General features: G+C 58.9%; 1 protein-coding gene across 2 annotated transcripts in view; it reads right to left on the bottom strand.

The window, feature by feature from the left end:
* Positions 1-318: 318 nt before the first annotated feature.
* Positions 319-19,751, bottom strand: part of COL26A1 (collagen type XXVI alpha 1 chain) — a 198,288-nt gene continuing 178,855 nt past the window's right edge. For both annotated transcript variants that reach the window (XM_036280244.1, XM_036280245.1), the window contains exons 5-13: positions 14,634-14,787; positions 12,238-12,336; positions 11,493-11,645; positions 9,543-9,626; positions 7,699-7,751; positions 5,531-5,566; positions 4,096-4,143; positions 2,335-2,419; positions 319-1,831 (exon numbers count right to left, since the gene is read on the bottom strand). In XM_036280244.1, coding sequence (XP_036136137.1) covers positions 1,671-1,831; positions 2,335-2,419; positions 4,096-4,143; positions 5,531-5,566; positions 7,699-7,751; positions 9,543-9,626; positions 11,493-11,645; positions 12,238-12,336; positions 14,634-14,787 — 873 coding nt within the window. In that variant the 3' untranslated portion in view covers positions 319-1,670. The remainder of the gene's footprint in view (positions 1,832-2,334; positions 2,420-4,095; positions 4,144-5,530; positions 5,567-7,698; positions 7,752-9,542; positions 9,627-11,492; positions 11,646-12,237; positions 12,337-14,633; positions 14,788-19,751) is intronic.

The following is a 19,751-nucleotide window of genomic DNA, read 5'->3' as shown; positions in this document are numbered from 1 at the left end:
CTCTCCTGTTTAGCTGACTCCTTTGATCCCTGGAGACCCCCTTTTCCTCCAAGGTCCCTCCTCATGCTCCCTGAAGATTAGCTGCCCATTCTACTCTATTGATGTGACCCCATGGCCATGTGTCACAGTGGCCAGGATTCACCTGTCCTCACATTCAGTCACACTTGTCACCAGATGTGGGCCTTGTAGGGAAGGTTTTCTGCAGCACCTGGGGGTCACTGTGGCCAGGCGTGCCAGGCCCCCTGCAGCCGCAGCCACACGACACGAGACCCCAGTGGGAAGAGCACCTTTATTGTCAGAGTGTTACAGACTTCCTGGCCACCTCTGACCACCCCCCACGAAGACAGGCCTGTGGGAGGCTGCACCTTGGTCCCAGGGACAGCTCTGCCTCAAGAGGGGCAGCCAGAGCCTTGGGAGCAGAGGAGGTTACCAGGGTGGGGAGCGGGCCATGGCCTCCCAGGGGCACCTAGAGTGCCGGGCACGGATGGGGTCCTGCTGCAAGGGGACCGTGCTCGGGGTGGTGCCAGCACCTATGAATCTCGGAGTTGCCCTTGCTTGAGTGTGGGTCCTGGCCCAGCAAGAGAAGAGCACCAGGGTGTGCGGGTCACAGGGGACCCATGGCCTGAGCGGCCTTGAATGGCTTTGAGGGCTATGGTCTGAGCTGCTCTGTCTGGGGCACCAGGGACCCAGGCTGCCTGGGTCCACCGCACTGAGGGTGGGCGCACCTGTCCCCTGCAGGGCCTGGGACCCTGGCAGCCCTCCTTTCTCCACTTCATCAAGAGGAAGTTAGACTAGTCATGTGATGCAGAAATGGCCAACCCTACAGATCCTAGAGACTGGGAGAGGGCGGGGCTGCCAGTGACTCCCCTTGAGGGCACATGTTCCATCAAATCCTCCCTCCTCCGGCTCAGGGGTGGGAGGCCCTGGGGGGGCGGGGCTCAGAGAGACTGGGAGGCAGCTGTGGGCTGTGCAATTTGGTTTGAGGACCCTGGCACCCTAACGCTCCTTTCTCAACCCCCAGGTCCTGGTGACGTCATGGTTTATGGAGGGTCTCCCTGGCCCCGAGCCAGGGCCCTGTCCTCCTTCCCCCTCTCTGGTCCAGCCTCCCCACAGCCCTGTGCTCGTGCTGTCTGAGTTTCTTGTCAAGAGGGGAAGATGGCCAGGTAGAAAGTTCAGGAACTGAGAGGCCTGGGTTCAAATCCTGCCCCAGCCCTCCATGGTCTGGTGGCTTTGCAGGTTATTGATCCTCTCCAAGCCTCTGTTCCCCATGTAAAGTGGGGGTGACAAGCCTACCTCCTAAGGGTTAAATGAGACAATGTAGGGAGAGCCCCTTGGACAGGCCCAAACCTCACAGGAACTCAGTAAATGATAAGTATTATGATTATTCTCAAACCCTGCCTGGCCCACCCACACTCTGTCTCCTGAAGGGGGTGGGAAACGGGAGGGCAGGAACAAGAACAGGGCTCTGCCAAGGGTTCTGGGCCCCTCTGGACCCTGCCACTGGGGGTACCATCTGTCCCCAAGGCCCCCAAGCCCTAGGGGCCAATGTCCCTCATGATTGTCCGTGCCTGGAGCCCAGTTCCATCAGGGGTGCCTTCAGGATCCAGTGGCGGCACAGGCTTCAGGGCTGGGTCTCTGGTAGGCTGGGTTTGTCCTGGAGAGTTGGGCCCTTACTTTCCGCTGCTGGCCCGGCCTGTGCTCTTCTGCACAGGGTAAGGGCCAAGCAGGGCAGCGAGGGAGCCATCGGGCGGGGCGCCGCCACGCTTCATCTTGAGGTTGGCTCTCAGGGCGGCATCCTGGCCGGAGCCCCCCTCGGGGGAGGCCAGGGGATCTGGAGGGAGAGCAGGAAGGTGGGCCTTGGGAGCACTCAGAGGCACCTTCGCGCCTCCTCCCTGGCCGGCAAAGGGAGTGCTGTGCCCAGCGAGGACAGGGCTTCCCAGCCGTGAACTTGGAGCAGGTCCTTACGTGGGAGTTGGTGTTTAGCAGGTGGATGGACCAGCTTGGGCGAAGGCACAGAGGTGGGAGGGGGCCTGGGATGACTGGATGGTGGCTCTCTGAGCACCAAGCTATGCTGGGCAGGGACGGAGGACTTGATGAATCTAGATGTTAGCAGGGAGTCACTGAGGGTCCTTGAGCAGGGAGGGACAGGGTCAGGCTGAGGTTTGGGGAAAACTACCTGGCAGCCAAGTGAAGGGAACACAGAGGCAGGGGGACCAGAGACCGTGGCAGCTGTCAGGAGGGTGGCACGGAGTGGGGCGGGAGGAGCAGAGGGAGACTCCCAACTCTGGGGCCAGCTGTGGGCCCGCCCATTCCTGGGCCCGGGGCACCACTCACCGTGGATCCCAATCATGTGCTCCAGAATGAGGACTCTCTCTGCCAGGATCTTCAAGGCCTCCCGTAGCTGCTGTACCCCCTCGCCCTGGCAGGGAGGAAACAGCCAGGGTCAGGGCCGTTCCGCTTCCTTGTACATGCTGTCCCCATTACCGCCTCTTCCCTCCTGTCATCATCATCACTACGACAGCCACCATCCACTATGTGCCAGAGATGCCGTCTGAAATCTTGTTCACAGACAGGGAACCTGAAGCACAGAGAGGGTAACCAGAGTCCCCTGGACACACAGCCTGGAAGTGGCTGACCAGGGCTTCGCGCCCAGACCTACTCCCTTGAGTCTGGGCTATTCCTGCTCCACAGCTGCCCGACTGCTTCCCCCGTGTTTCCGTCCTGGCACTGCCCACCCGAGAGCCGATAGAAGAGGGGAAGGAGAGCCACTGGTTCTGGGGCACTGGCAGGAGGGCAGGACGATGGCGAGACTGCATTTCTGAGCCCTGGCCTGACGTGGGCAGAGGACCCTGTGTGCCAGATGCGAGAAGGAGCTGATTAAGGAGAAGCCAGGTGTCAAGGCTGGTTTGAAAAGAGAAGCGATGATGAAAAGACAAGGTCCTGCCTGGAGTCAGCAGCAAAATGGACACCTTTTGCTGGTGTAACATGACAACTGTCATGACATTCAGGTTCATTTAGCTTGAAACAAAACAAAAGGAAACCAAAAAGCATCCTACTGGGTGACAGGAGACAGGTCTTCCCACCAGCAAACCAAAGTCCACCAGAAGCTGTGCTGTGGAGGACAGTGTCTGGGTTGGGGATGCCCCAGTGAGGAGCAGGGAGTCCAGGACCCGTCAGGGACCCAGCTAAGCCCCATGTCCCTGGGCCACAGTGCACACTCTTATGAATCGGGGAGGGAGAAGTCACCGGTGCCCTCTCAGTCTGGCATCGCCAGCGGCCCGTGACTCTGTGCTCATGCCCCAGCGCACATCTTCCTCCCGCTGCCTCCTGAGCCCACCACGGCGGCTCTGGTTCTAGCATCTTCCCCTGTTTCCAGTCCCACAAGGGCTGCTGGGAGGCCCACAGCCCCAGTCCACCTCCCACAGCTGCCTGCCTCCAACGCTCACCTCACCAGACACCCCCTGCTTAGAACCTCCCGCAGCTCGCTCCCTTAGGAGCCACTTGTCTGCTTGGGGTGCTTCTTCTCTGCCTGCAAGGCCCCCCTGCTGGCCCCAGAGCCCTCGTCCCCTTATCCATCACCTCAGTCCCCAGTGCCCCTCCTGCTCCCAGAAGGTAGACGGTCTCCATGGTCATGTCCTCACCCCACTGTGCCCTCCCCACCCATCCTGTCTGGGTCCCTGAGCTCCCATCTTCACTCCCTCATCACCCTCTCTCATCCACCAGCCTCTGTTCACCTGCCCCTGCCCCTGTGGGCACATCAGTGCAGGAGGTGCTGGGCATGGATAGCCTGTCCCTGGAGAGGGACCCCACATCCTAAAGCCTCTTCTGCAGGTCTGTGGCTCCTGTCCTCTCCAGCAGGGTCTCCCTGGCCCCCCACCCTGAGCCAGTCACCCCATCTGTGCTACCCCCATAGCAGAATCTTCACACTATGCTGTGATTTTCACTCATCTGTTTCCTACACTGGGCTGGGACCCCATTCACGCTGTGGGAGGTGCTGGGGTCAGGACTGAGGGGTGTCAGTACAGATATGTCGGGTACCCGCTCTCCCACTCAGATGCTGGTGGGGAGGAGGTAAGCAGGGCCAACGGCAGTTACCTCCGCAGCAGCTTTCTCCTCCTCTTCCCCCTTCCTGCCCGGCTCGCCCTAGGGAGAGAGTCACGCAGTCAGCAGGTGGGTGGGGCGCTGGGGAGAGCGGAGCAGTGGAGGGCCAAGGCCTGGTCACCCTCACAGCCTCACTCGGGAGGTGTCTAAAGTTGGCTTTAGGGGCTTCATTCTGCTTCTGGGGCAGGGGGCGTCTGAATTGGAACCTCCTGACCTCATGTCTTGGCTCTTCCAGGGATCAAGTCCCCTGCCTCTTAGGACTCTGCTTTCCTGTCTCTAAAATGGGGCCAGCCTCACAATAACACCTACCTGGTATTTACTCCTCCGTGTGACCTTGAGCAAGGTACTTGACCTCTCTGTGCCTCAGTGTTCTCATCTCTACAATGAGGCAAGAATAGTATCTACCTCATAGGACTCTCAGAAGGACTAAGTAAATCTACGTGGATAAGGAGCCTAGACTGGAGCCCGGCACCCGAGGCGCTGTGAGGTGTCATACATTACTCGACAAGCCCAGGAGGAGGCATGGCTTTGGAGGCTAACACGCCTGGGTTTACATCTTGGCTCTACAGTTCTTCCTGTGTGGCCTTGAAAAAGTTACTTAACCTCTCTGAGCTGCCAGATCTGGCAAATGGGCATAATAAAGTTCAATCTTGCTGGGTTGCTGTGAAGCTTAAGTACACTATGGATGAAAAGCGCCTCCACTGTGGCCAGCACATAGGTGCTCAGCAAAGATCCACCCTTTCTCCCTCCTACCTCCCTCCCCATAAGGCCTTGGGCACAAAGGGGGTTCTCCTCCTAGGGCAGTGGTTCTCAACCTTCCTAATGCCGTGACCCTTTAATACAGTTCCTCATGTTGTGGTGCCCTCCAACCATAAAATTATTTTCTTTGCTACTTCATAACTGTAATTTTGCTACTGTTATATCTTAGGTGACACCTGTGAAAGGGTCATTTGACCCCCAAAGGGATCGTGACCCACAGGTTGAGAATCACTGCCTTAGGGGCAAGAGTTGAGGCTCATAAATTCTTGTTTCCAAGAATGGAAATTAGAAGTCAGCTTTCTCAGCCTCTTAAATTCTGGGAGGTTCAGAGTCAGAAAGGGATGCTCTAGGTCCACCGTGTGTTAACCCAGGGGTCCGGGCTCCCTGGAGGAGAGACCTCGAGACTCTCATCTGAGCCCCTCTGGCAGTAGGTTACTTCAGCCCTTGCTCACACTCCCAGGGAGGGGCTCCCGACCTCCCAAGGTCACCCCTTCTCAACTTGGGCATCTGGGTTGCACTCAGGCTGCCCCTTTTGTCCTCTGCCCCACGCTGGCTGGGTGGGAAAGGCCGCCTGGGAGAGCTCCCACCCGCCAGCGCCCAGGGCCTGCTCCAGGGCCCGCTCCAGGGCCCACTGCCTCAGGTGCAGCCTACCTGAAGGCCCCATACTTACAGACGGCCCCGTCATGCCCCGCTCTCCAGCCAGGCCCTGCACAAAATCAAGTAAAGCAGATTAGTCCCTCCCTGCTCTCTCTCGCCACCCCCCCAACCCCCACAGCTGATCTGGGCTCTGGATCTGAAAAACAGGACAGGAGGACAATGGCATGGAGGGATGGGAAGGCCACACTTGGGGGCTTCCCAGGTTCTGCAGCCTCCCTCCTCTGGCTCCTGAGTGAGCCTTAGCTGAGCCCTCAATCTTCTCATCTGCAAATGGGGCAATCAGAAAAGGGGAATGGATGACAAAGCGCGCATCCCCCCTCCCCATGTGAGCAAAAGACCCTCAGAGACCGAGTGACAGCAATGGCAATATCGAGGGTACCACATGTGGACTGTTAGTATTCATGCACTGGCCACCGGCTGCCAGCCTTAGGGACGGACCGCAGCAGGAGGCAAGGGGTCAAGATGCCAGTGACCTGAAGACCCTCCAGGCTCATGCGCAGCCACAGCCTCTTGAGGGCAGTTGGACAAGCAGCTCAGACTCAGTCCCCGTGAACCTCCTTGGAATCTTACAGACCTGGGTCCCCACAAGGACATGGTCTGCAGAGCCACCTGAGCCAGGCCTGCCCACAAAGGCCTGGAGGACCATGAACACAGACCACCCGGCAGGATAAGGCGAACCCGAAACACCCACTGCACTCTTGGCAGGGCTGGAGGCAGCTGGAGAAAGCCAGAAAGGAGCCTGGCCATCCAGGACCCCAGCTCTGCCCCTGCTGTGCTTCTCCAGTGAGCGGCAGAACCTCTCTGAGCCTCCACTTCCCCAGTGCTGCTGGGAGTAAATGATGGGATCCCTGAAAGCAGGTGGCATGAGCAGATGGGGTGACAGTTGGGAACAGTCATCCCTGACCATGCCCATTGCTGTGGGCTGACAGCTGGAGGGGCACCACTGCCCAGAGCTCGGGGTGTGTGGAGCTCAGCCACCTCCTGGGGTTCCCTGAGTCTCTGTCCCTCACCACAGACTTCTCAGTCACTGTCATTCTCTCACCTGCTCCCCAACCCCTCTCTCCAGGGCCTGTGGCTGGGGCCTGAGGGGCCAGGAGGGGACCCCTGGGGTGCCTGGCTCTGGGGGCCTCCCAACCCCTCCGCTGCCCTTGTCTTACCCCATGGCCTGCCAGCCCGGTCTATCCCACCTCCTCTCTCGCTCTGCCCCGTGCTGTATGCGGCATGCCCCTGACAGTGGGTCTGTGCACCAGCCACCCCTGTCCCTCCATGCCGCTTCGTCCTGGTGTGAAAACACACCATGGGGACAACAGGGAGTGCATCAGTTCATGGGATGCTGGTTCTCTGACGTCCAGAACATAAGCTTTAGGGGGCTGGGCTGTCATCAGATAGGGGACTGGCACCCTCACAGAGACTGGGGAATATTTGTCATTTAACTAGAGGGATGAATAAAGGAATGGGACTACCCAGGTCCCAGTGTCCACCGGGCCAAGGCCAGGATCCACGTCCCTTGCAGGGAGGGGCCCCCTCTCAGCCCCCCAAGCCCCTGGGCCAGGGCTCTAGAGCAGCAGAGCCCTCAGTCTGGATGAGCAAGGCCACGTGCAGGACCTCCCAGCACTGTCCTTTCTGCCTCCAGCGGCATCCTGGGCCCTTCCTCCTCCTCGTGTGATTTTCCTCCCAGGCTCCTGGGCTCTCGCAATACAAGGGGCTGCCACCTGGCACTTCCTTTCTCTTTCGCTCCCTATAACAACCTGCAAGGGGGCCCTGTACTCCCCGAGCCCAGAGCCCAGAGTCACACAGCTAGAAAGTCAGAATGAGCTGGGCTTGGAGCACCCATCGGGCTTTGAGGTGACCCTTCCCACATAGGTTAGTCTCAGGGAGTAGGGGTGACAGGCTGGGGTGGACGTTCTGTGATTCTGGCCTCTCTGGATCTCAGTTAGCTCGTCAATAAAATGGGAATGATGCTAACACCTCCCTGGCATAGGAGAAAGGAGCAGCAAAGCACACTGCTGCTAATAGAACCAGAACCTCCTGCCTACTTGGCCCTGGGTCCCACTTAGGCCCAGGTGGGGACCCGTCCGGTGACTGGTTTCTTCCTGAGCAACTCTTGCAGGCAAGAGGCCCGGCTCCTCCTTTCCTGGAAGACGATGCCCTGTCACACGCCAGACATGGGAGAGGCCTTACCTGGGATCCAGGTGCACCTGGGGGCCCTGGGGGACCGTGTGGTCCTGGGGGACCTGATGGCAGAATCACAGAAGGTTACCTGGTGACAGAGAAGCCCTCTACCCCCCATTAGCTCTGGAAAGGGACATTCCCACCCTCCCACCCCAGCTCCTGCCCTGGGTCTGTCTCCTTGGGCAGCAAAGATTTGGTGAGTGAATGGTGGGAAAATGGGGAGCACACTTCTCTGGCCTCTCCTGCCCATACTCAGAGCAGACACCCCACCTCCACCCACTGTCTCATGCAACCCCTTTACCCAAACCTGCTGCTCCCCGGGCCTCATCCACGGCCCACTCTGCAAACTGTCCATAGCCAGCCAGGCCTCTGGCAAATCTCTCCTGCATCTGCCCCTCTTTGGGGCTTTGGACCGGCCCTTCCAAGGTCATCCTTCTTGCCTGGGTTACGACAATTGCTTCTTGATCACCCACCCTCCACGCAGACACCCAGGAAGCAACCGTGCAGTGAGATCCCTCTCAGCCCAGCCCAGATAACCTTCTGGAAAGTTCCTCTGCTTCTGTGCCTTTCCAATGCTGCTCCTTCCTCCTGGAGCTTCTCCACTCCTTCCATATCCTTGCAAATTCTTTCCTACTAACCTCAGGCTGAGCATCTCCTCCTCCAGGAAGCCTCCCTAACACCCGCGCCCACCTCTCCTCTAGGCAAACTCCTGATCCGGACAAGCCACCACCCCTGGAGGCTGTCGGTTTACATGTGTGGCTGCCTCATGGGTCAGAGAAAGCCCAGAGGGTCAGGCTGGGCCACGTGGGCCCCGCACAGGAAGCAGTGTTCATGAGTGAACTTGCAGCACTTGGAAGAGTGAGCCCTGTCCCTGCCCTCCGGGGCTGTAGGGAGCCCCCAATAGGCTGGACCAATGTGCCCCCCATGCTTGAGGAGGACCTGCAGAAAAGTGCAAGTGGGGTGCACATCTGGACTCAGTCAAAAACAACCCTCCCCCCTCCAGTCACAGCAAATTACCGGAGGTCCCACGTACTCTCAAGCTCACTCCCTCATCTCGTCCCAGCGGTTACTCAAATGCCACCTTTGTGAGGCCTGCCCTGGACTGGCCCTCGCCCAGCCCTGCCTTCCCTCTGCCCTCTGCTCAGATCTGTGGACTTCACTGCCTTAGAGAATTTGAGCTAAGTCTGCCTTCCTCCGCTAGAATGTACGCACCACCAGGACAGGAACCTTTGTTTAGTGACAGAGACCTAGAACACTGCCCAGCAGGTAGCATTTGCTCAGTGAGTATTAGTTCAACGTGTAAGAGAGTAAATAAATGACAGGAAGTGAGTGCTCTGGGCCTGGGGACATCCACACAGCTGGGTGGGCAGGGGCAAGTGGCTCTTGCCCCAAATTTCCCTCTGTGAGGGCCCACGGAGGTGGAGGTCAAGCCAGATCCAGGCTCAGCCCATTGAGCCCCAGGGCCATCCCCTCCCCCAGGGCCACTGGTTTCTGCCTCAAGGCCTAGGGCCTGGTGCCTCTCCTAGGCCCCTGCCCCACCTGGGCTGCCCTGTGCTGACTCCACCCTCCCCCTGGGCCTGGGCCTTCGTGCATCCTGGTGCATTCGCCACTCTGGTCCACATGAGGGCAGCTCTGAATTGCTGTACGTGGGCATCAGGAACTTGGGGTTCCTGTGACCAGTCCCACAGGTGAGCTACCAAACAGCAGGCCGGGGCAGACCTAGTCACTAGCACCCTGCCAAGGCCACGGGCCCCCTAATAGCCCCCTCAAGCCTCTTGGCTTAAGCCAAACCCAGGAGGGGGTACCCAGTCCAGACGTCCAGACCACCTGGTGCTGCTGCCCTCTGCACTTACCTGGAGGGCCGGGGGGACCCCGGGGTCCTGGGACACCGGCCAGCACCGTGTCCACGGCGGCAGAAGCCAGCTGTGAGTCTCCATCTGTGGGAAGAGCAGATGGCCTGTGACCTGGCAGGGTGGAGCCGGCAGAGCTGGGCGGCTGGACCTGAGGTCCCCCAGAGTAGGAATGGGCACCCCAGACCCTACTGGGCCTCAAAGCAGCCCTGGCAAACAGATGCGACTGCTCTCACTGCTCAGAAGAGCACAGGAAGGCCAGGCCAAAGGGCAGCGAAAGCCCAGTGGGCTTCATATAAAGACAAACTCCTTCCTGGGCGTCTCAGACCCTTAGATCCTGGCCAGCCCCACTTACCTCCCCGAGGCCCCAGGCTGGCACTGTCTTCCAAGCTCTATCGCACATGCCTGTCCAGCTGGCTCACTCATTCGGGGCCTCCTCCAGGAAGCCCTCCCCGCCCATACCTCCGAGCTGCCTCCATCAGGGCTCTGGGCAAGGGGGGGCCTATCTAATGGCCTGTCTCCCAAGGCCCGGTCTCCTCTAGGGTGAGCCCCACGTGACTTCACCCTGCCCGTCCCCAGAGCAAGGCCCAGAGCAATCAGGTCCAGGACATGTCTGGGATGAGAGTGGCTACCTCTGCCCCTCCCTCCACACACAGAGCCTGGACAGTCCTTCCATAGGCCGCACAACAGGTGGGCCCCTGTGGGTGCGCAGTCCCTACCAGCTCCCTACTGGGGCATCCCCACTCTTCCCAAATACTCACACCCCAAAGGCTGCCCTCCCTCCGGGACCCCAGGGCTGGGGGTAAGGAGAGTCCTATCTGAGGGGGGCTCTGGGCACTGGAGGTGGTAGGCCGGCAGTGTCAGACACAGAGTGTCATGCCTACAGCCCTTGGAGGGCTCCTCGAGGCCCAGCGGTGTAGGCTGCTGAGCCCTGGGATCCTCAAGTGCATCACATGCTCTATCCATTCTCTTCCTTCCCAGGGGGCATCTCTAAGCCCACACGCGGGTGAGAAAGCTGTGACCAGTGAGTTACCATGTGCTCCGGATACCCCATGAGAGAGGTGGGCCCCTCCCCAGGCCCTGCTCACAGAGGACACCTCAGGACCCCTCATTTGCTTGGGAATGAATCCTCCTTCCTGGTTCAGGCTCTGTTTTACAAGCCCCGCAACTTCATCAAGGAATATCATCACTCCTAGTTTACAGAGGCTCAGAGAGGGACTGTGCAGTTCAGGTCCAGGTCTTTACGCTCAGGCTGTGCTGCCTGAGGGGACAGAAGTACCAGCAGGACAGGGGTTGGGGCTTCTTTAATAGCTGACAAAAGGTCCCCAGGATGTACCCACCCTTTCCTCAACATTTTAAGTCAATCCTGCCATTTTGCTTCTTATAAAACCCTTCCCAGGTTGCCCAGTGCACTTAACAAAAATGATGTTCCCCATGGGCCTCAGCCCCCCCCCCCCCCGCTGGGCTTCCCCCTGTAGGGCAGTGTTTCTGGGAGCTCAGAGATGCCCCCCTGCACTGGCCTGCGGCCCCTGAGGCAGGCGTCTGTTTTCCTCCCTGCTGTATCCCAGTGACCACACACAATAGGCGCTCAATCAGACTTGTCGGATGACCACAGTGAGGGGGTGGGATGAGGAGATGGGATAACGGGTGACCCCAGTGGTGCTGCCATCACCGTGCAGGGCAACTGAGGCCAGGCAAAGAGCACAGTGACCTTTGAGGGGGTCGGGACCCTAGGGGCAGGAGCTGAGCACCAAGGCAGGGACAGGTCATGTTGGGCCCAAAGTGGGGTTGGGGGGTCAGTACTGGTCCTCAGGGCATCCCCGACTGTCCAAGCCCACTCCCCAGCCAACACCCCACTCGCTGATAGGCCCTCGTGGGGTCCTCTGGGGAGGGCTAATCCCTCAGCAGACAGTGTGGCTCAGGCCTGCCCCCCACCCTCAGGCCAGCACTCACTGTCCTTGTCGGTAGGTGGCTGCAGGGAGTACAGGACGCCTTGGGGGCCATTTGGAGAGAGGCCCGGGCTGCCTGCTGGGCCGGGGGGGCCAGGGGGTCCGGGGCGCCCCATCTCTCCAGGAAGCCCGCGGGGCCCTGGCGGCCCTAAGAGGCCTGCAATGGGGAGAAGAGGAGTCATGTGAGGGCCTGGCAGCCAATATTACTGATAGAAAACAGGCCCTAACGGGGACAGAGTTGGCAAGGGTCAGTGGTGGCCTCTGGACCACAGTCTCCCTAGAGGGCTGTCTTGGAATGTGAGTGAAATGGCTTCCCCTTCCCCGCCTCGTGCAGAGGGACCCCTGGGCAGCCGGTGGCAGGGGAGGGAGGCAGAGAAGGCTCTGGCCTGATGCCCTCTGCTCCCTCCAGGGACCTTAGTTCTGGGGCAGGAGCACCAAGGGTGGCGGCCAGCCTTATGAGGGGTCACCGCCCAGCAGGACCCAGGAGGAGTTGGGGCGCTCTAGAGATGTTTAAATGATTGAGAACAACTCCCGGCTCCTGGAGCCCCCGCCTGCGCCCCCCATGCCGGCACCCACCGCTCCAGGAGCCTTCTCTTCTTCCTGCAGCCCAGGTGAGACCAGGCCTAAACTGCCTGGGACGGGCAGCAATTGGGGTGCTGGTGGGTTTATGAGACGACTCGTCTGCTTAGATAGGGGAGCAACCCAGTCCCCACTCCCCAGGAGACAAAGGATAAAGTCAGTGTCCTTACCAGGAGGCCCTGCTGGGCCTTTCTCTCCTGCCTGGCCCCGGTCACCTTTGGAGCCTGGGGGGCCCGCAGGCCCTGGTGGTCCTGTCTGTCCTGGGGGCCCTGGGGAGAGAACAAGAAAAGGCCTGAGAACATGGGGAATGCGCTGGTGGCTCCAGGCTTGGCCACCTGAGCTGTCTGAACGGACATACCCTGGAGCCCTGTCCACCTGAGGCTTCCTCCAATGGGCACAGGAGCCACAGTCAACTCAAGTCAGTCATTATAGCTGACACATCATTTTTACACCAATTAACCTCTCTGGTCTTAAAGGCTACTTTTCCCCCCCAGTTATTTTTGCTTCAATTTATTTCTAAAGCAGCAAATCAACTGAGTAAAAGGTAAAAATGAGCTTCATATCAAAAGCTACTTTTGTTTTCATTTGACAGGTGGGGAAACTGAGGCTCCAGAAGATATGGTCCCTTGCTCAAGATCCCAGAGCCAGGCTGTAAATGAGTCAAGTTCCCTCTCTCCACATCCTCCTGTCTCCCTGCTCAGAGCTGGGGAACCGGCTTGTGGCAAAGAGCTCCCTCTAAGCCTCCTCACAGGCTCCAGGAAGCCCCAAAGGACTCGCCTGCCACCTCCGGGGGGTCCCAGCCCCAGGGGTGAGTGAGAGGTGATAGAGGTAAGAGGCCCACCGTGTGGCCTGGGGACAGCCCCTTCCCTGTGGAATTCCGGGAGAGAGTGCTCACAAACGCTTGCTGGACAATGGAGGGGTCTGCGCTGGCTCCTAAGGCCCTTCCATCTCCGGCTGCACGTGACTGTGGTCCAGGAGGAAGGGCTTGACCCACTGCTGCTTTGGGGAGATTCCACCTGCTCTCTGGGAAGCCGGTGTCACCATTTGTAGGGTTTGTTCTCCACCTGGTGGCCATTTCTTGAACTACACTTTCTTCTGGCCCTGAAGACCCAGAGCCCCTCCTAGCCCCCCCACCCCCAGCCCCCAGGGGGTCTAAGGCCTGTGTTCTCCCTCCGCTTGGTGACCTCCTTCTTTTTCAGTCTTGAAGAAGGGTTTAAAGAACACGGGTGTGGTGCAGCCCCTTCGGGTGAGACCTTGGGAACAGTAGCTAGAGAAGTGAGCCAGGGGACCCAGTGAGAGGCTCCCCCAGGCCTACAGCAGGCCTGAGCTCACCCTTCCTCCCACAGCCTCAGCCCCTCAGAATAGTACAAAGTATCTGCTCCTCCCGTGGCCCCAGGACCGGCCACTGGAGGCCAACTCTCCCACTGCCAGGGTCGCCCTCCAGCTCTGCTCCGCCGCCAGTGGGCACATATGTGAGGCAGGGCCGAGTGCTCAGAGCTGAGCCTGGGCAGTGCTGAGAAGCTGGGGGCTCACCTGGGAGAGGGGGGGGAAGGGGAGGATCGCTGGTAAGTAGTTTTCTCCTCTGTAAGCCCAAGCTTTACGAGCCTACCAGAATGACGAGAAAGGATATCTGTTCAGATTAGGGTGATATAGAAATATTTAATAACTGGCAGAGCGTGGATACTTACTGACCAGTCAGAAAGGACACCAGCCTTAAACTCCCGAGTTCAGCCATACTGACAAGTGCCAACCAAACATCCACTCAGGCAAAGGCCCTGCACCGTGCCTGGTACAGGCAGCCATTCAAAAATTCGAGCTGCTATTACTATAGTTATTATTACTATTTGCAGGCTCTGAGGACAGAATCCTGACCAATGGATGGAAGCTGCAGAAGGAAATGTTTATTCCTGACTTTAAAATGTGGAGGGAGCCCTGGCCGGTTTGGCTCAGCAGTTGGAGCATCGACCTGCGGACTAGAGAGTCCTGGGTTCAGTTCCAGCTAAGGGCACGTACAAAAAATGAAAAAAATTTTTTTCAAAAAATGTGGAGGGAAGGGAGAAAATAACAGGACAGTAGAAGTCCTCCCACTCCAGCAGGAGAGTTCAGCGAGGCAGTAGCTCCTGTCCCCAGGGGGATGCAGTCAGGGGTTGCTATAAATTGAGCCAACCAAGGAGTAGGCTGTGTTGAGGGCCTAAATGAAGATGCCAAGCCAGGGGCATCAGGGCAGCTACTGACAGTAGCTGGACTGTACAATAAGGAATGGTGGGGACTGTGGTAAACTGCAGTATGGACAAGGTCAGGGGCAGACATGACTTAGCTGTAGCCAGTTGTTTTCAGGAGGGACGACCAGCCCCAGTGGCCAAATCCTCCACTTTTCTAAGAGAAGCCAGGAATCCTCATTTGTATGGGAACCCCCCAGTGTTTAAATGGTAGCTCAAGAATTTAAAATGCCATGTGGGCACATTTGACCCAGAGACTTGGTGTGTGACCTACTTGTGGACTCCTCGAGAGGCCATGCCCGGGACCCTTTGGCTGGTCCAGGCCCTCCCCTGTGGGCCGTACTCACCAGCTGGGCCTGTGGGCCTTCTTCGGGGCCCTGGGTGGGCGAGAGGGATAGCGTCAGGGAGGAAGTCCTCATTCCAGGGTGGTGGGGTGCTCTGGGGGGCTGGCAGGTCATTGTCTCGGCTTGGGGGCCGCTCCGCTGCTTCCAGCAGGAGAACCTGGGCCAGAGAAGGGCAGAGGGTCAGGCCTGGGCCAGGCCAGGGATACACCCGGATGGCAAGAGTGCCCCATGAGACCCGCAGCTGCCGGCGCTGCCGGCTTGGGGGCCACCTCCTTAGTTGGACCACCACTCCCCTTGCCAGAATGCTCTCCCACCCCTGTCCTCCTCTCCTGCCCACTTCAGGAGAGCCCTCCTGCACCCTTGGGCTCGAGCCGGTCCCCACTGGACACTTTCAGAGTCCCTGTACATTTTTCTAGAGTGGCCATTACTGGGATTGGAGGTCTGTGGTTGTTTGAGAAATGACCATGGTCACCTCTACCTCACTGGCTCCTCCCGATGGCGGGGGCCGAGCACGCTTGTTCCCCACACGGCCTGGCTCAGGGCACAAGCAGTATGGTCAGGCAATATTTGTGGATGGATGGAAGATGGGAGGGAGGAAAATAAAGAGAGAAAAAAGGAAGAGAGAGTGACAGAGAGAAGAACAAGAAGGAAAGAAACAAAGAAAGAACAGGAAAGGCCTAGCTGGGTACGTGAATTTTAGTAGACGCCCCAAGAAAACAAAGGGAGGCCGTGATCGCGGAGGGGCAGCCTGGAAAGCAGCCTCATCTCCCCTTGAGGGAGCCAGGGGTCAAAGGCTGCGAAGACCCAGAGCCTGGGCAAGGAAACTCCCTAATTCTCTTGAACTGGGAGCCAGGCTTCAGTGGCCCCAGCAAAGCCCTGCTACCTCCAAAGAGGCCAGCAGAGGGCACTGTGTGCCCAGGATCAGTGCAGGGCAGGATGGCAGGTACCTAGAACCTAGGTAGACCCACCCAGGCGGTGAGGTGGGAGGAGGGCACTGGGGTCCCACAGCTGTGTTAAATGGAGTCCGGCTTTCTGCTCCCACCCCGTGGTGTGTCCCTGGTCTCAGTGCCCCATCCGACTGATGGGGAGGAAGAAGTCTGGTGTCTCAGGTTCACTCCAGCTCTTGGGGGTCAGAACCCTGAATCCTGCTAGAGTACTAGCCGTACCCCCACTTTCCCCGTGATTAGGGTGGTCTGAGGATGGGGCTGAGGGTGGTGAGCGTGGGCCTGTCTGGGGAGTCCACTGTTACCATGATCACTGAAGTCCAATTCCACAGGCACTGCCGCCCTAAGGCATCCAAACCCCAGCCTCCAGGCCCCCTCCCTGTCCCACCCTGCACCCATTCCAACATCAGAGTCCTGGGGCCCCCCTGGGACTCCATCTCCCCACTTCCAGGAGGTCAGGGCCCCTGCGTTTGGCTTTTCCCAGGCCCCACCCCAGGGCCCCTCGGCCTGCGGTCAGCTACATGGTCCCAGGCTCCACAGCAGCCTCCTCTACCTCCATCCGCCCCCTTTCCATCCAGAGCTCCCTTCAACACACAGCAGCGAGGTGAGGACCTCATGCCAAATGAACCCTACCCAGCCCCCTCCAAAGACCAGTGTCCCTGCACAAGTGCCCATCTTGCCCTGCCCTGCTCCTGGGCCTCACCTATGGCTTCTCCACTCTGCTCTGTTCCAGCCCCGCTGAATGGCCCTCAGGGCCCCTCCTGACCCGGGACTCCCCACCTGCAGCTCCTTTTTCCTGCAGGGCCCTCTGCCAGCCCTGCCTGTCCCTCCTGGGAAGATCCTGAGACTTCAGTAGCCATCCCTCCTCCCCTGCGAGCTCACTTTGTGCCAATGGCCGGAGAAGCAGGAGACAGGACCACTGGGAGCCGGCGCCTCCTGCTGTTGGTCCCCAGACCCCGGCACAGGTTAAGTGCTGCCTGATGAGGGAGGCTCAGGCCCTGTGGCCACACAGGCTGGTTTGAATCTTGGCTTTCCCACGTGGCCACTGTGTGGCTTTGTGCAAGCATCACAACCTCTGTGAGCCTCAGTTTTCCCATCAGAAAAATGGGGGTAATAACAAGCTACCTTCACAGAGCTCCAGCCTGGGCTGGGCTGAGGCTCCCCAGGTATGCGTCAAAGGGTCCTTCTGAGCACCCCCACCCTCATCAGTCCTGCAGTGTTCCTGGGCCTGGGTGACAGTCTCCAAGGATCCTTGGGAACCAAATGTCTCAGGGCTTCCTGAGACATTTGGGTGGCTGGGCTCCTGCCCTGTGAGACTCCCGCATCTTCTTTGAGCCCTTCCCCTATCTGATCCTCACAAGAGCCCATGAGACAGGAAGGGTCGCTGGGGCCACGTTACAGGCAAGGTGGTAATAGAAGTTCAGAGACCACACGTGTCTTGCCCAAGGTCACTCCGTGAGCAGACAGCAGGGCCAGGGCCCCAAGTGGTGCCTCGCCCGCCTCGCCACAGCTTGGCCACAGCCTTGGCCTCAGCGGAGCTGCACGAAGCCGAAGAAAAGGGGACCAGCTGGCTCAGGTCACGCAGCAGCTTCGGGCTGGAACTCGGTCTCCTAACCCCAGAAACCCCATGAAGAGGAGAGGATTACGATTCCCGCCTCAACTGAAGAGTTTGCACAGGGAAGCTGGCTGGCTGGTCACAGTCTGGGCGTCTGGGCAGTAGAGGAGCTGGGGAGGGGGCAGAGCTGGCTGTTGGTGGCAGGAGAGGGGGACCCAGGAGAGTGGGCGTGAGGGTGGCGAGGAGAACTGGCAGGACTGGGTGCCTGGGTCTGGGTGGGGGAGGGCTGGATGAAGGTGGGAGTGACTCCCAATGTTGGCCTGGCTCCGGGGACAGTGGGCTTGCCCTGGGAGGGCAACGCTGGGGGTGAAGGTGATCAGGGTGGGAGTTGGGTTCATTTGCAGTGTCTGGCGGGGGGCTCTGTATGGACATATTAACAGGGAGTAGGCAGGAGCAGTAGCGGGTAGGGCATTGGGGGGTTACAGGAGGGGTGCCTGGCCTGGGCTCCTGGGGGCAGGCCTGGTTCTCCTTTCAGGGTCAGGCCCTGGGCTCCCCTGAGGGCACCTGACACAAGCAACTTGTCCCCACACGAAAGGCCTGGCTCACTTCTTCCTGGGGCACCTCCCACACAGACACAAGGCCCACAGAGCCCACAGACCTGGGCAGAGGAGCACTGACCACGGCCAAGTTAGCATCAGCCCTGGCCGGAGTCCAAGCCCTCCTGGCCTGGCCATGGCCAGCCTCCTGGAGAGACTGACCCCCACCCCAGCTGGGCATGAGCTCACCGCGGCAGGCAGTGGGTGTGGGGACTCGGCCCAAGAAAACCAGACCGTGGCCTTCCAGGGCAGTGGCCCTAATGATGTCATTGTGGTCTGGCTGATTGGCACCAGACACCAGCTGAACTCTGAGGCTTCTATGACCCTCAAGCAGTGAAGTTCCCTCCGGCTCCCTCCCACTCCTTCTGGTCCATGAAGTCAGAGTGTAAAACTGAGGGGGAGGAGAGGAAAGAAGGCAGAAAACTTTTTCCTGCCGGCCTTCTGGCCTTCCGTCCCCCAACAGCCATTCCAGCTGTCCCAGGAAAAGAGGGTGGCAGGAACCCCAGATCCTGCTAGGTCTCCATCCTTTGGGAACTCAAGCACCCACAGGCAGTGAAGATGGAGCTGACCCTGATGGTTGTCTGGACTCCACCGTTCCTTCTTCCCTTGCTCCGCAACCCTCAATTGGGCCTCAGAGAAGGAATCATGACTGGCCTGGTACTCATTTTCCCAGCTCCTGTGCAACCAGGAGGTGGGCAATAGCCTAGTGCTGGTCAATAAGACATAATGAGTTTGTTGGCCAGTACTTCCTGCTTTTGAACACCATGTTAGGATGTGATGTCCTGAGCTGCAGTAGCAACTTTGTAACCATGAGTCATGGACAATGAAGACAAAAGAAAATTCACTCAAGAGGTGAAGGGGAAGGCTATGAAGAACCCTGGTTCGTTTTGGTTTTTTTTGCATTTATCTTTAGATAGAGTGGGAGGGAGAGAGCGGGGAAGAGAGAAACATAAATGTGAGAGAGACACATTGACTAGTTACCACCCACACGACCACAACCAGGGCCGGGGACAAACTGCAACCGAGGTATGTTCCCTTAGTGGGAACCGAACCCAGGACTCTCTGGTTCGTGGGCCGACGCTCTAACCACTGAGCCAAACCAGCCAGGGAAGAACCCTGGTTTTTGAGCCACCAAGTCAATCCCAGGACCTCCTACTCCTGAACTTTGGGTTAAACCACAGTAACTTTCCTCAAATACTCTGCCATTGGTTAGATTACTGTTGCCTGTACCTGAATGCATCCCTCCTGACACACCAAAACACGCTTCTTGTCTGAGGGAGCAGAAGTCTCAGCTTTCAGGCCTCTGGGTTGTGCTCTCTTAAGTCAGCTGCTTGATTTGACACCGCCTGGGGTCTGGCCACCTGGCTCTGCTGTCTGACATCAGCCACCAGACCCCAGCCTCCGGCCTGGCTGACCTCAGCTCCATGTTCTCTGATCCCTGCAGGCTCATCTGACCTTGATACAGCCCCTGGGGTTGCTGAGCTATCCTGACAACTTGCCTAAATCACGTCCCTCTCCTTCTTCTGGCCACTACGTCTCAAGGCCCTTTGACCCAGGCCAACAAACTCCTTGTGGCCCTATCTCTCTAGGACATGCTTGGGCACGCAGTGGGCAGGTGGGCAGCTAGAAGGCAACCCAGACAAGGCACAGGAGCTGAGACAGGAGTCTTCCAGCCCCTTACGTGGGATTCCAGAAGGAGGCAGGCTGCTGCACTGGGCTCCCCACAAGGAAGTTGGTGCATCACACACCCCAGACCCAAGTTACCTCCTGCCACTCCCCAGGCCAGAGCCCCCTGAGCCCGCTGTGTGTACCTGCCTCAGAGCGTCTCCGTGAGCAGGTGAGTGACCCTTCAACTTCTTTTCACAGGGCAGCCGACTGAGGCCCAGAGTTAGAAGGGATGTGCAAAGGCAGGGCTACTGCTAGGACAGGAATCCTAGCCTTGGTTCCTCCAACACACCCTGCTGTCTGTCCCCCACCCCCACGGAGCTCAGGGCCAGAGAACAAGCCTGGCCACCAGCCTGCTGCC

The sequence above is a fragment of the Molossus molossus genome, unplaced genomic scaffold (assembly GCF_014108415.1).
Source record: "Molossus molossus isolate mMolMol1 unplaced genomic scaffold, mMolMol1.p scaffold_m16_p_3, whole genome shotgun sequence".
Classification (NCBI taxonomy): domain Eukaryota; kingdom Metazoa; phylum Chordata; class Mammalia; order Chiroptera; family Molossidae; genus Molossus; species Molossus molossus.
Note: the sequence above shows the minus strand (reverse complement) of the source record. Positions and strands in the feature narration are given on the sequence as shown.